The sequence below is a fragment of the Ambystoma mexicanum genome, chromosome 13, assembly GCF_040938575.1.
Source record: "Ambystoma mexicanum isolate Mex_15411 chromosome 13, UKY_AmexF1_1, whole genome shotgun sequence".
Lineage (NCBI taxonomy): Eukaryota > Metazoa > Chordata > Amphibia > Caudata > Ambystomatidae > Ambystoma > Ambystoma mexicanum.
The window spans coordinates 7,004,177-7,019,248 of NC_090938.1; the positions used below are offsets into that span (position 1 = coordinate 7,004,177).

Consider the following 15,072-nt stretch of genomic DNA (forward strand, 5'->3'; position numbering starts at 1 on the left):
ACCCCGCCCAGTCTTCGGCTGGCAGGAGGAACCCATCTGTAGGAAGCCCAGCCAGTCTCTGGCTGTAGGAACCCACCCAGTCTTCGGCTGGTAGGAACCCGCCCAGTCTTCGGCTGGTAGGAACCCGCCCAGTCTTCGGCTGGTAGGAACCCGCCCAGTCTTCGGCTGGTAGGAACCCGCCCAGTCTTCGGCTGGTAGGAGGAACCCATCTGTAGGAAGCCCAGCCAGTCTCTGGCTGTAGGAACCATTCTGGCAGAAGGGCGCCTGCATTTATGTTATTTACAGCACATGTGCCGACAGTGCGGTAATAACACTGTTACTCGTTGCTGGCTAAAGAGTGCAGAAAAGGTCTGTCCAACTTCACCGTAGAGGCTCATGCGTCACACCAGGGGCACAACGGAACCTACATTTTTTTTGGGGAGGGGGGGGGAAATCAGCTCCTCGGCCTAGCATTACACATAAGCGCACAATTCTACATTAATTTAAACATCCCATTCACCATACACTCGCTTATTTACAGGCGCACCCAGGCCCCACACATCACTCATTCGCACATATATTAAGTACACACTCCTTGCACACCTGCATGCATAATGAACTAACATACAACACCCTTCAGAAAAGGCTTCCTCGCCTTTTCTGCCTAACAAAAAGCAAGCGTGTGCATCAGCCCCTCTCCTAGAATCTGAACATTCGTTGTTAATGTTAATGTCATCATTGTTGGCATTGTTGGGGGGTGGGGGGGTGAGAGAAACAGTCCCAGAGTGACAGAGGTGGAGAGGCCATGCTAGGCCCCATTGCGAGAGTGAAGCTGGCTAAGTGTGCAGTTCCATTGAAATATAAAAGCCAGTACAAAACAGTGATTGACCTAAGGGCTAGTGCATGAGTGAAAAATGGGCCTCCCTCCATTTTGTTAGAATGTACAGGCACTCAAGAAAAGTGAGAACTGGAACAGGGTTAACTGTGTGCAATGGACATATGGCACTGCAGATGCAGACTTCGCGTAAAGGCACATGCGACACAGATTTAAGGCTGCAGAAGGGCACATGCAAAGAAAAGCATGCATTTGAAAGACAAAGGAGAACAACGCCTTACATTTTAGAAATAAAGTAAAATATAAGATTGTGCCTGCTGATGACTTATTTTCCTCAGTATGTAAAGAGAAAGGGCCATTTATTTTGGTGTAAATTTGAACAGTCTTATGTAACTGTGGCCTATTTCTGTGAATAATACCAAGAGTGAACTTATTTCTGTCAAGCATTCTGTATGGTAGCAAGTCTGGATGCAATAAAAAAAAGTCTAAATGATTTTTTTTTAATTAAATGCCATTTCTCAGAATTGTGCATGTAACTGAAGTGGGTGCATCTGGAACTTGCAACCCCCCCCCCTCCCCCCCAGACGGTTGGGCTGGGTTGATCAAGGAAACCGGCCTGGAGCTTCACTTAAAAATAGAGAAATATTGCAAGAGAGATGGAACTATGATAATACCATGAAAAACAGACATGACCTTTAAGGTCAGGATCCCGATAAAGTGTGCATTAGCTCTGGGCAAAGACCCTTTGAAGCTCAGGAGAAGAGGATAGAATAAACATTGGCCCGAGCAGGTGCCCTGACAGGTTTAAGGAGAAATGAAACTAACTCCCATAATGCTTTGTGATAAAAAGAGCATTGTGAGTCCCAGTGAGATTATTCCAGGTTCATTTTACTGTTCCTAGACTTGATTGGGTTTACATACCTTTAAGTCAGTACTGTGAGAAACCTGAAGGAGTTGCACTTACTAGTCCCCGGGGATCTGTCATCCAGGTGGCCAGGACATGGCCATCGCGATTGGATCCAGTTCCTGGGGTGGACCAGTGCGGGAGGATCACCTGGGTGAGGGGTCTTCAGGGAGCAGAAGTGGGAACCGAAGGGGAGACGCAGTACCCCCTTATAAAACCTTTTCCCCATCCTACCCCATAGGATATCTAGAAACGTAACCCCCATACCCTTTAACAGAAGCACTGTCTCACAGACAGATACCATGAAAAACGAGAGCTCTATGTCCCAACACAAGGGTCAAACAGAGTGACGCAATTGCTGAGAAGGACACCTGAATTCCCTTCCCTTTCCCCATATGGATAAAAGCCGGAGCACGAAAACACACTGAGACACAGAAGGTCCCGATAAGGAGAAAAGGTACTGTGACCTCATGCTGGAGAAGCCCAGGAGAGTCCCACCTTGTCCTGTGCTAAAAATGTGGGGAAGGGAGACCCCGGCTATAACATCCTGACATTTTGTGAACCCCTTTTTTCCCTGGTGAGCACTATTCCACACCATTTTTCAGCATAGTGGTAAGGATTGGCAATAGGTATTTTAGCATAGGCCCTTATTTGATTAGACTCCACTTGAGCCTTATTGGATGGTCGTAGCTTGCTCCCATTCTAGATTTAGGTTAGGCGTTTATCTCACCCATTTGTAAAGTTTAATAATCATGCTTGGACTGTGATCACTTGTGTCTGTCTTGCTTTGATACCATGTCTTCCTTACAGTACATACATTTTAAAATTACATCATAATTTATTCAATTAGAAAAAGAAACCATGAGACATGTTTAAAATAATCTCATAACCTCAAATTAATAATTACTTAGATTAAAATTAGATAGTAATTAGTTGATCAACATACTTTGTTCTTAGCAGCCATGACCGGTGAAGCAAACCAAGCAGTGGATGAAGAATCTGTCTAAGTAACTGGATCCCTGCACAAGGGTCTCTTATCCCCGCCTCCCTGAAAAATGGAATCAGGGGTTTGTATCTAAAATGCATCGTCTTCACACAAAACAATAAGAAATGTGAGAGTCTTTAGTCTTTTGCTAAACCACACCTGGGGCACAGGTCACTGGTTTACTTTCCAGGAATGTGTGACACCAGCTCCAGGAAGATACCAAGTCTCAGATGCAGGTACAAGGATTTCACAAATGCCGGAAAAATCCTACCCAAACAACCTTCCACCCAGGCATAGCACAATTGATATAACCAGGGCCGGCTTAACATCAGTGCATCGGCCTCCAGTTGGCCACGTGCTCTCACTCCTGCCTGTGCCTTAATTGCCAGCTTCGTGTCACTACACATTCTGTGGGGCATCCCATATACTAGTCTCTCCCAGGGTGTATGGCAAGCCACTATGGATTTCCCACCATCCAAGGACATAAGATGGCATAAAGCTTTGTAGGGCTTCCCCCACCCTGCCAGTTCCCATAATCTTATCCAAACAAGGACTGGCCTAAGAGCAGCCTGCACACCCACGGGCATGACATCTAATTCCAATAAAACCAAAGCAGGGGGGCCCTGATTGGGAGAAGAGTCCGTTTTTTTCCAAGAATATTTGCTCATTGATGGACAGATTACAATATTGGCGTGACCCCACATTGCCGCCCCATACAGTGCAGCTGGAAGGGCCTGCTTTTCTTAGATGCCCTGGGGAGATGCAGCACGGCCGCGACTGCCATGGAAGGCCTTAAGTGGCAGCAGCACGGGCCACTGGGCGACCCAACCTTCAGATTCCTTCACTCCAAGATAATCAGATTGCTTAAATTGGTCGAGCTGTACTCCATCTACCTTTAACACAAGTAGCCTAGATTCAGAAAAGCGCGGTTTGAAGACAAGATCCTTCAATTTTTCTATATTCAGACCCCTTTGCTTTTGGGAGCAAAGATGTTCAGCGCTTTGTCCAGACCTTGAGGCGTTGTTGCAAGAAGGACCGCATCATCCGCATAGAATAATGCGGGTTATTTGTCCTCTGCCATCTTGGCGCTATCCTGGAGCCCTCTACCAGTGCATCAATTATTTCTTGATGTACAATTAAACAAAAGGGGTGCCAGGGTATAAGCCTGGCTTACCCCCTTTGTATTTGTAATCCCAAATGCACATTTCCTCACCCCCCCCGCCCCCGCTACCCACAGGCCAGAATGGACAGATGCACCATTTTGGGAATAACTTAATTATTCTAACCAACTCCAATTGAGCTTTCCATGAGATCAAAAGGTTCCAAAGTGTTCCCCTCAAAACAGAATCAGAGGCAAAGAAAAGCAGCATACAATTTTCTTTTCTTTAAGAAAGAAAAGAACATTGATCTCAAGTGCCTCTGTTCTTTCTAAAACCCGCTTGAAGGTCACCAATGATTGCACCATAAACCCAGTCCTAGGATAGGCCAGAATGATTTTACCAAAAAAGCTTACTGGCGCTAGCCAAGAGATAAACAGGGTGGTAGTTTGCTGGGATACTCCTACCATCCTTCGTAGCTCTGCACCACGAATCAGGAAATTATACCCTGCCTAACATCCTACACGACACAGGGGCCCAAGGAACCATCTCATCACTAAACAAGTCACCAGGGATCAGATCATTTTAAAAGGGGATAAAAAGCCAGCTGGGACCATGTAAAACAAAATGTTTGTCATGTACATAACAAGTTACGATCAAAATAATTTTCTGGCATACAAGTCAGAGGAACCGGAAAATTGAAGAAGTGGTAGATGGTGAAATTAGTTAGTGTCAGAGTTGCAACTATTACGGTACAGCCACCAAGCACAGAAAAACAATAGCTCGGCCAGGAAGGGCATGCCAAAATAAAATTAGAATTTTTCCAGTCACTTAGAAAACAGATTATGGACTTATCTGAAAAATTAGCATAAGTGACAAATGGTTAGATTTTTAGAACCCAAAAAAGGTCAAACCCACCTGTCATTTTGGGATGAAGTATTTTTCCTCCTTCAGCTGCCATAACCCATACCTCCCAACTTCTGATCCCATCAGTAGCCAGTGGGAGGTGAAGGAAGAGTGCTAGCCAATCCTTACTGTGGGAATTATGATAATGTACAAGTGTCACCAGCCCTATAAGAGGACAATGTTTCATCAGAACAGGGGTTTTCCCCCACTTTATTCCTGGAGGTAGCCTGCTGCTGGACTCTTGTGAGGGACAGCTAGCATAGAGAATTCAATCCTTGCATTGGAGACAGTGACAGGGAAATCTAGAAGCCAGTCAAGGTATCCCATGTAAGGAAGATCCATGGCACATTTTATTAAATCCAATTCAAAATTAATTCCACTATAGAAAATCATGCTATCCAGTTAAAGTGCAATGTGTTGGGGACTACCTGCCTTTAGTCCTTTCCATTAAATTGTGGAGGGCGGGGGCTGGGTAGATCCTTAGCACATTGAATTGAAGTTAAATCAATGAATTCCCATAGGGAAAGTCACGGGATGTGTGTTAGAGTTCGAGGCAAGCAAAGTTCATGCCCAGTATGTTAGAGCCGGTATAGACAAGACTTGGGCGACTGCCCTTCTGAAAATCTCCGACTCCTGTCCAGAAGGGGATCCTAAATCCCAAAAGTTATCCTAAAACACTGCCATTCAAGTGAATGTAAAGTGTGCAAAATGCAATTTCCCCATTTATTTATGGCCTTGCCAAAGCACAGTATGTCCTTTGAAGGTGTGTTGAAAAATGTTTTCCCCATTGAGTTACCTTCTCAAACCTTGCTTTTCAAAAAAAAAAAAAAAAAAAAGCCTAAAACGAGTTTCTCAAACATTGCCTCAAGAAAAAGCCAAAACGATGTTTATTGTATCGTGAATGGTTAATTTGCAATTAAATCTAATGTCATTTGTGGCTGCATGTTCCAAAAGTCTACCTGTGTTTTAATAACAAAGAAATTTGGAGTTGTGATCGAGTATAGTGCCACAGCATTGTTGGTTGCTAGTCTTTTCAAACATATACATATAATACACCGGCCTGGTTCCTAGCTCATTAGTGGTACATAGGATATGTGTTGGGGTTGATGCGAGACAGGTTGGAGGCCTCACTAAAGTTGAATCTGTATAAGTGCTTTGGGTGCGCGCCACCTTGCTTGAGGGAGTGTGACCACCTAATAAACCGCCCCCCCCACACAACTTTCTGGTACTTACACAAGTTGTGTTTGCGCGCAATGTAGCGAAGGATGGCGTTGCTCTGGGTAAGTTTGAAGGGTCCATCAATGAAATATGGAAGCTACGGAGAAAAAGCAGAACAATCCGTTATAAAAATAAACCTAACACAGACCACCTCCTTAAAGTGGGGGTGGGGGGTAGGGCCGATGAAGAGCACAGGCGACCATATGCAGTCAGTGGGCATCAGTGATAGCAGATCCAGGACAGCCAAAGAGGTGGTGTACAAGGAGTCACAAAGGGCCACAGGGTTTTCAGTAACTTCTAGGGCCACTCATTGGCTAACAGGGCATCCAGACAGGACCACTGCAAGCCCCCCCCCCCCCTCACATGTACAGACCCAGATCACCATTCACGTCTGTGGACCCAGACAACATGGCCACACGCAACAGTCAAACCTGATCTCCCAGGGTTGGACTAGCCTATAGGGAACTCTGGAGATTTCCCGGTAGGCCTGCACCCTGGGCCTCTTTTAGGAGGTAACCTATTCAAATGTTACCATAGCAAAAGGGTTGGACTTGGTGAAAATGTAGAATATCTGGACACTGAAAATTATTTCCAGGGCCTCCATTCGTTACCAGTTCACCCCTCCCACCTCCCCACTTCACACACCTGCTGTGGTACTTACATTTGGAAAGTCCAGTCCCAAGGTCTCCTTCTCCTCAAGCCAGCCACTTTTGTCATAATCTGGAGCTGAAAGAAAAGTTTCATGATACGTGGCCTCTCGCACTAGCACACCTCAGCCTTCCTGCCAAGAGCAGAAAGCACTGCTACACAACACTGGATTTGACCTCAAGCACTTTATCTCACCTGAGCACTACACGCACCTGGGCTCAGATGCACACCTGTGCCAGTACAACTAGAATCATCTTGGGCCGACAGATGACCTGTCCCAGTCTGCAGATTTCCCATTGCCTGCTGGGAATTTAGTCGCTCACCAGGTTTGGACCTACAAGTCCCAGAGTGCAATGGAAAAAAGCAGCACTGGCTTATGGCGTCACACATGATACAAGGCATAGCTGGGAAGGGGACAGCTCCCCCACCCCCTAGGCGCTTTAGAGAGGCAAGATGCATTCAAAGCCCTATGATGGGCCAGGGGGGGGAAGAGGGACGCCCTCAGTTGAACAGAGCCTTACTTTAGTATAACTAAATATAGTTTAACTATATAGTATAACAAGGCGCGAGTAGCAACGCTATTTTGCGTAGTTATTAGTGATCATAGGTAGAAGGGAAGGCCTGCGCAGTAAATGCAGCGTAGCATGCACTAGGGCCAAAATCGCGAGCCCATAGAAATCACCAGCCATGCCTGAGCTCCCAGAACGACAGTTCATCACACCCCAAACCATCACAAGGCTATTCATTGTTCCAAAAGTGTTGCAAAGAGGCGTTCTTTCACCAAGCGGAATGTGCCCTACAAGGCCGTGATCAGAGGCCGGTGCCTGGTGTGCAAGTTATCTCACACTGGGCAAAGCATGACCGGACCCATTCCTGGGTGACTACCAGTTCTAGCCCATATAACTGACTAAACCCAGAGACCCCTGAATTCCATGGCACCAGGTGTCCTTGACCTCCAACCACAAAGTAACAAGCCCTGAAATGTTCAAAGAGGAGGGACAGGGCGTATCGGCAAAGTGACAATTGATTGTATTGCGAGGCATACATTATAATTCAAAACGAGGGTGGAGACTTTGGAGCCGGATGGCGCGGAGGGAGTGAGTGAAATGTGTGAAGGTTAGAGTGCCCCAGAACCTCCTGTGTGTACGTTTTAAGGCCTGCTAAGTGCACCGTGTGAGTGATAAAACAAGCGGTATAGTAGGAGTGTAATTCCTTTGTTTTCTGACCTTCAACGAGAGTAGAGCCCCACAGCACCCACGTGATGGAGGACCGATGGACTGGGACATATGAGCTGCCATCCCTTATGGATAAAGGCGGTACCTGTATAGGGTCCATCCAATCCGCCGAACGGGTGTTTACTGAATGTATTGTGTTGCTTTATAAGTTTCTGCTTGTACTATTTTTCGGCAGAAAGTTCTTGGTAGAGCCCTTTGCTGTTGCTCGCATCTTTGTACGAGATGAAACGAGTTATCCTTACAAGGTAGGCGACGTGGGCCTTTCTTCCCCAGCGGGTTGCATTCTCTCTGGTGTGAGCGTTCAGGGACTCTCCATCATCACAATGAGCCAGCTCTAGAAGAGGCTGAAAAGGGGTCTTCCTACAGCGCCCATCCGTGGGCCTTAGCACTATAGGGCCTGAAAACTTCTCATGGTGCAAGACATTAGGGAAGGACAGTTAACCTCTGACATGTCAGGTTCTGTTCATCAGAAAAGTTGTTGGCTGGTGGTGAAGGAGCGCAACACATGGTCAGAAGCGTGGCCTTAGGGTGCAGCCAAGTGGAGCTGGTGGTGATTGAGTGACAGGCGGCTGCCAGATACCATAACCATGGTGCTATGATTTTGTGGCACATGTGCCCAGTTTGAAACAAGCACTTTAAGACCGTTGGCAGAGTTGGTTTCTTGAGAGGTGTTTGTGTGCCCAGCTGTGGTGGCACTGGGTAATGACATGCATGGAATTAGACGGATGCATAGTGTGGGTGGCATCCGCGAGAGGTATTTTTGCTAACTGAGCAGTATTTGGTGTGGTTAGGAGTTGTGCCATGTATAGCACCAACTTCTCAAGATGCGTGGTTTCTAGGCACCCCAGCAACACTGGCACCCTGACGGTGCCATCTCACTTGTTGGTTTCCTCAGCCAGGGCTGGTGTTTCTTGAATACAGATCGCTTGACACAGGGAACACATTCACCCTCACTTGGCAGCATGCCTTACCTGGGCCGCAGGTGTACATCTTGTCCTCATACTTGGTGCCAGTGTACTCCAGCAGTAGACGGATGGAGTGTGCCAGCTGAAAGGAGAGAGGGAGAAGAGTGAAAATAAGGCAGAGGGTCCATGCAATAGGTGGAAGCCACCAGCAGGTTGGTGCCCACACACAGGACACCGAGGGTCCATGCAACAGGTGGAAGCCACCAGCAGGGTGGGGCCCACACAGGACACAGAGGGTCCATGCAACAGGTGGAAGCATCAGGCAGGGTGGTGCCCACACACAGAACACCGAGGGTCCATGCAACAGGTGGAAGCCACCAGCAGGGTGGGGCCCACACAGGACACAGAGGGTCCATGCAACAGGTGGAAGCATCAGGCAGGGTGGTGCCCACACACAGGACACCGAGGGTACATGCAACAGGTGGAAGCCACCAGACAGGGGGGTATTGTATTGCGTGCCAGACCCAGAGGTAACAGGGCACAGAGCTTAAGATAAGCTAAGCTTGGTTGCACAGGAGCACTTTCAGAAGTAACAAGTTGAACAGACGAATATGGTGCACAGGTGAGAATGGCATATGGAGATGCAATGTACGGAAAACATACAGATAAGTCATAGTTGCATTAGTAACATAGGAGAAAAACTGTACAGTTTGAAAGGCAAGTATTTACAAACATTTACAGTCAGTATTGATAGTCGCTGTGTAATACAGTGGCCAGTAGCAACTACAAGTCTGAGTTTTTAAGCCAATTAATCGTACTTTTGCGGAAATTGTGGAAGGACTGGTCGACTCTTAGTGTCGGTGGTAGTGAGTTCCATAGTTTGGCTGCCTTGACTGGGTAGCTACACCCCCCAATTCTAGAGAACTTATTTGGTATTGTATAGTCTAGTGGCCCGAGTTGAAGCCATCTTGTTGAAACTTTCCAACAAGTAACTAGTAGCAGCATTATTTAAACATTTGTAGTTTAGGGTCGCAACTTTCAGCTTGATTTTGTCATGTGTGGAGAGCCAGTTGTAAGCTCTTCGGGTCGTGGAGATGTGTTCTCGCTTGGCAATACCTAATGTGGCTCTGAGAGCATTATTTTGCAGGGTCTGGATTTTTAATGATTTGTTTATTAGCACATATGAATAGAGCATTGCAATAATCCAATTTTGATAGAATAAGAGCTCAGGCCAAGGTGATGCAACTGCTGTTAGATAAAAATGGTTTGCTGGCTCTAATCAATTTGCATGTGTAGGCTGTGGACGAGGCCACCGCGCTGACTTGCTTGTTGAGAGATAGGGTCGAGTCTAGGTAGAAACCTAAAGTCTTTACCTCCCTGGCCACAGAAATAACATTGTTACCAATATTGAAGGTGGAGTAGTTGGAACTTAATTTATTGTGGTGCCCACACACACAGGACACTGAGTGTCCATGCAACAGGTGGAAGCCATCAGTCAGGGTGGGGTCCACACACGACACTGAGGGTCCACACACAGGACACCGAGGGTCCATGCAACAGGTGGAAGCCATCAGGCAGGGTGGGGTCCTCACAGGACACTGAGGGTCCATGCAACAGGTGGAAGCCATCAGGCAGGGTGGTGCCCACACAGAACACTGAGGGTCCATGCAGGGCCATCTTAAGCACTTCTGGGGCCCTGTGCACGGACATCTTTGGGGCCCCCCCTCCACCAACCAAAGGAATGAAGGGATCAAGAATACTGGTTGCACCCCAATCCCCTCACCCGGTCGTGCTCACAACCCATACATAAATTGAGAGCCTGTCTTGCAGCATAATAAGCACGTTTGCTCTCTTTAAGCCCCCTTGCCCTCTTCATTCTTGCTCTAATCAGAATTGATAAACAACTAGCATTTGAAGACCAGCATTAACAGTCTACAAAGGAGTTACTGTTCTAGTACATACAGGGATACTTTTTATCAACATCCAGGAAGGTAGCTGCAGTATTAATGCAGGGCCGTATGTAAAAGGTACATGTAACCCATAAAGACAGAACTCACATTAGCTGCCTCACAGAATGCAAAAGTGCACATGCATGGATAGAGACCACCATTTGGAAGGAAGGAGAACGCTACAGATACCGTAGCATGGATAGTGAGGGCAGATTAGAAGCTACCAGGAAGGTGTCTTTATCCAGACAGACTGAGATTAGAAGTGGGATATGGTTTTCAAATAGGGTTGCCATTAGGAACAAGTGCCGGTGGTGTGCGATATAAATATGCTCAGTGAAACCATGCATAAGGCTTTTATGAAGATCATACCATGAGAAGAAGAAAGGGCTGACAATTTTGAAAGGTTTAGGGACTGGCAATATTGAGAGGTTCGGCAATACAAGATTAAATGAGATGCTCAGGATCACACATTGGTTAAGGGGTGAAGCTGGGATATGTGCCAACTCTGCAATTTCTGCATTTGAGCACTTTCTTTTCCAGTTCTTACCATGAGCTAAAACTCCCATTTTATTTTTTTTTAAAAAACATGGAAAGTACACAAATCACATTACGAAAGATGACCAATTTTAAACAAAATACTATAGAAGGGGGTTATGCAAAATGGGAATGATTCTAGCTTCATTCTCTCCATCATCAAGGCAAGTACATAAGAACCAGCATACCAATCCATGTGATTTAACACATTTAATCTGGGTTTGTATTTTAAAGCTAAAATACCCAAAAAATGGCTTGTGGCATTTTCATTTATAAACGTGCATAAAAACTTTTGACTTTTACCAAAAAGCAAACCATTTTTTGTGTCAAACAGGCAGACCTTGGAATATGCTTGCCTGAGCCTACAACATATGGTCCGCTCTCTTCTGTCTACTAACCCTTCCACCCAAATGGCCTACACAAGAAGAAAGATCAAGTAATGGGCTAAAGGATACCCGCAGCACGCAGGGGGGCAATCCTCAAAGAAGAGGGTACAGTAATGGAGATATTAGATGAACGCTGTTCCACAGTCTTGAGTTTGGATACTTATTCACCTCTTGGACTAACAGTTTATGCTCATAGTTGGAGGCGGTTGCCTAGTTTTTACAATACCACATCTGAACAAACCAGTTTCTAGACCTTCACAATACAGAAGTTGTTCTGCAAAGCCAAGTACATATGCAGGCAGGTTTATAAACTTCAGACATAGGGAAGGCGCAGCCAGCCTTGCCGGAATGGGATATTCCATGTTTGCATATGAACGCATCTTTCTGCAATGAGTGCTTCACACACTGAGCCAACCTGTGAACCATTGTGGCACTCAATACATCAATATGCATTTCAACTTTTGCTATTGCACATGATCAACATAATTCCCACAGGATGACTTGATCGTAATGGACGTGACGCCGATCGGGTTGCAAAGGAAACTAAACGCTGTGCAACGATACGCCACGTCCAATAAACTCACAATTAACACCAAAAAATGCGAAATATTAGTCCTGCAGAACTTGAATGGCGGTGGAGTGAGTAACAAAAAAAGCATAACATGGGCTTTGGGACATGAAACGTTGCAGATCTCACAAAGTGTCAAGTATCTGGGGATGACAATAAGTTCGGCCATTAATGACGGGCCATGGCTTGCGGAAACCAAAAGGAAATGCAACCAACTAGCAAACCAAGCACTGATAATCAACAAGAAATTTAGCAAATTCTCATTACGTCCAGTCTTGGCCTTTTACCAACAGAAGGTCATACCGGTTGTGACATATGGCGCAGAAAATGCGCTGGGATGCCCCTACGAGACCTGGGCCACACTGGAAAACCTCTTGTATAAGATATGAACTGGCTTTAATATCCTTGCATGCAAGAATATGTTGGAGCCTGTTGAGTTTATATCGAAAGACCTGTAGTCGGGCGCAGATCCCACAATTTGAGATCTTTTACAATGCCCAACCTGGAAATCACAAAATATTCCAGATGTGGTCAAACAGATGTGAGGCAATCTTGAAAAAATACTACGACATAACAGTCGACTTGCTTCATGAGAATCCGGATGCAGCTAAACTAAAGATCTGGCGTACAGATGGGACGAGACTTGTGCGGAAAGAGCTGCCGCCAGTTGCGCAACGCTCCATTAGAAGCACGTGTCTTTAACAGCCTTCAGAAATATGTGCTTCTATTCCCCAATCCACAGGCACGCAGACTATTTATACTGTTCAGACTGAACTTGTTCAAAACGAATGATCGCCTCCGCTCATGGAGGGGTTTTTCCCACCTGAGACCTGAATGTAGGTTGTGCTTAAAGGGAAACGAATCACTAAAACAACTAGTCCTATTTTGCACAAAACTAAGATCTGAGAGGACCATACACTTGGGGCCCTGGAGCTTAGCTCATCCACCATTGTGTGCGGACGAGTGGTGGAGCTCAATGTTCCAGGGAACCGACTTAAAACTAATCCTGCCCTTAACAAGGTTGCTGGAAATTATAGAAGCACGTCTGCTACCAATAGTTGAAAGTTCTCTGGTGAATGGTGAACTTGGTTGAACTACCATAGATGGAAAAGAGTTGACAAAGTTATAGCAATGGATGTTATGTGGATGGGTCTAAGGAACTTTGATAAAGATGTGTGGAGAATTTGTGTCAGATTTTAAAGGTTTGTAAAAACCAATAAAATAAAAAAAAAAATAATTCCCACAGGAAGGAAAGAATGCCACAGGAGTTGTGCCGTAAGGAACACACAGACTATGCTTACCACAGCGAACACAGAAAGCAATACATGATGAATTGATCGAGGCAGAATGCACTTGCCAAAACAGAAGGGCAATGGCTTTAGAGCCCCAGCAACACCCTATAAAAGATCCTGACCTGTGCTCTTTAAGACTGGTGAACAACAGATTCTTACTTCTTCCGATCAGCTAGCCTTCTATGGCCCCCTCCAAGATGGGGGCCCTGGCCAAGTGCCCCTTTTACCCTCCCATAAAAGGGTCTCAAGCCATCAGGGCGGGGCAGTGCCCACATACAGGACACCGAGGGTCCATGCAACAGGTGGAAGCCATCGGGACAGGCTGGTGCCCACAGGAAACAGACTGAAGTCGAGCCACAACCCCCCCCCCCCGTCCTCCTATGCTACCAGATCGGTGCCCCTTTCGTGACCCCGGGGCAGGGGAATACACCCGATTTTCACTGGAGCCAAAGCGCGCGAGTTGAGGAATGTGGGCCACACCTGCCCTCCGCCACATGCCCTCAAGTGCCTCAGTGGGGGACACGAAATACCCTCACGCCCCCCCCGTCCCCCAGCAAGGGCTTCGGAAAAGAAAGTCTAACCCTCACACACGTCCGCACTTAAGCACTCCTCGCGTGCATGCACCCGCCCCACCAGTGCACTCAGCCGACACACACCTGGCTTACACGCGGCGGCCCCGCCCGTGCCTTCCGCCGTCACACACCGTGCATGCACCCGCCCCACCAGTGCACTCAGCCGTCACACACCGTGCGTGCACCCGCCCCACCAGTGCACTCAGCCGTCACACACCGTGCGTGCACCCGCCCCACCAGTGCACTCAGCCGTCACACACCTGGCATACACGCGGCGGCCCCGCCCGTGCCTTCCGCCGTCACACACCGTGCATGCACTCGACCCCACCTACCCACCGCACGGCGCTGTGCACTCACCCCGCGGATGTCCCAGTACCCGAGGGTCGCAGCCATGGTGGTGAGGGATGAGTCGAAGGAGAGGAGAAAAACTGCCTGCAAACCTCCCTTATAAACCCTGCGGCGGAGCTCAGCCCCCAGGGAGGGAGTGGGGGGGAGGAGGGGGCGTGGGGAAGTCGAGACACCTGGGCGGGGAGAGGGGGGAGGAGCTGGGCAGCTATTGGCCCTTTCCGTGCTTGGCCCGCTCCCCCCAGCCCCCACAGCCCCCACCCACCCCAAGGCCAAGGCCCAGCAGTGACTGGCAAATGTGATTCGTGGTGGAACCCGAGCACAGCCAGTCTGCAAACTGCCGGACAACCCCCCTATTAAACTAAAAGAAACTAAAACGGGGGCCACTTTCGAAGCCCATTATACCGACCCCGTGGATTGCTTCAAAGTTTGCACAAAACAAGTGCTTTAAATGCAGGGAACTGTTTTCTTTGTCCATACGCATATGTGCACGCACTATATATACGAAGGTCAAAGTGGGAGGGAACTAAGCGGTACCACGATCCGTCACTTCTCAGGGAAATCTGTCATAGTTCCTTTACTTTATGTGACCTGAAGCTTTCTGGCATGTTTAGGCAGCTCGTGTGTGTGGCACAGCAGCGCTACAACAGGGGACGGGGCTACCCTTACACCCGCAATTCCCTCGACCAGTACCTTGAGTGGGATTAGAAAGTG

At 47.4% G+C, this 15,072-nt stretch overlaps 1 protein-coding gene across 1 annotated transcript in view; it reads right to left on the reverse strand.

The window, feature by feature from the left end:
* The window catches only part of LOC138520718 (glutathione S-transferase Mu 1-like), a 29,081-nt gene extending 14,566 nt beyond the window's left edge, over positions 1-14,515 (reverse strand). Inside the window, exons 1-4 of the mRNA XM_069632983.1 lie at positions 14,371-14,515; positions 8,779-8,854; positions 6,586-6,650; positions 5,940-6,021 (exon numbers count right to left, since the gene is read on the reverse strand). Of these exons, the coding sequence (XP_069489084.1) occupies positions 5,940-6,021; positions 6,586-6,650; positions 8,779-8,854; positions 14,371-14,406 (259 nt within the window). The 5' untranslated portion in view covers positions 14,407-14,515. The remainder of the gene's footprint in view (positions 1-5,939; positions 6,022-6,585; positions 6,651-8,778; positions 8,855-14,370) is intronic.
* Positions 14,516-15,072: the final 557 nt, after the last annotated feature.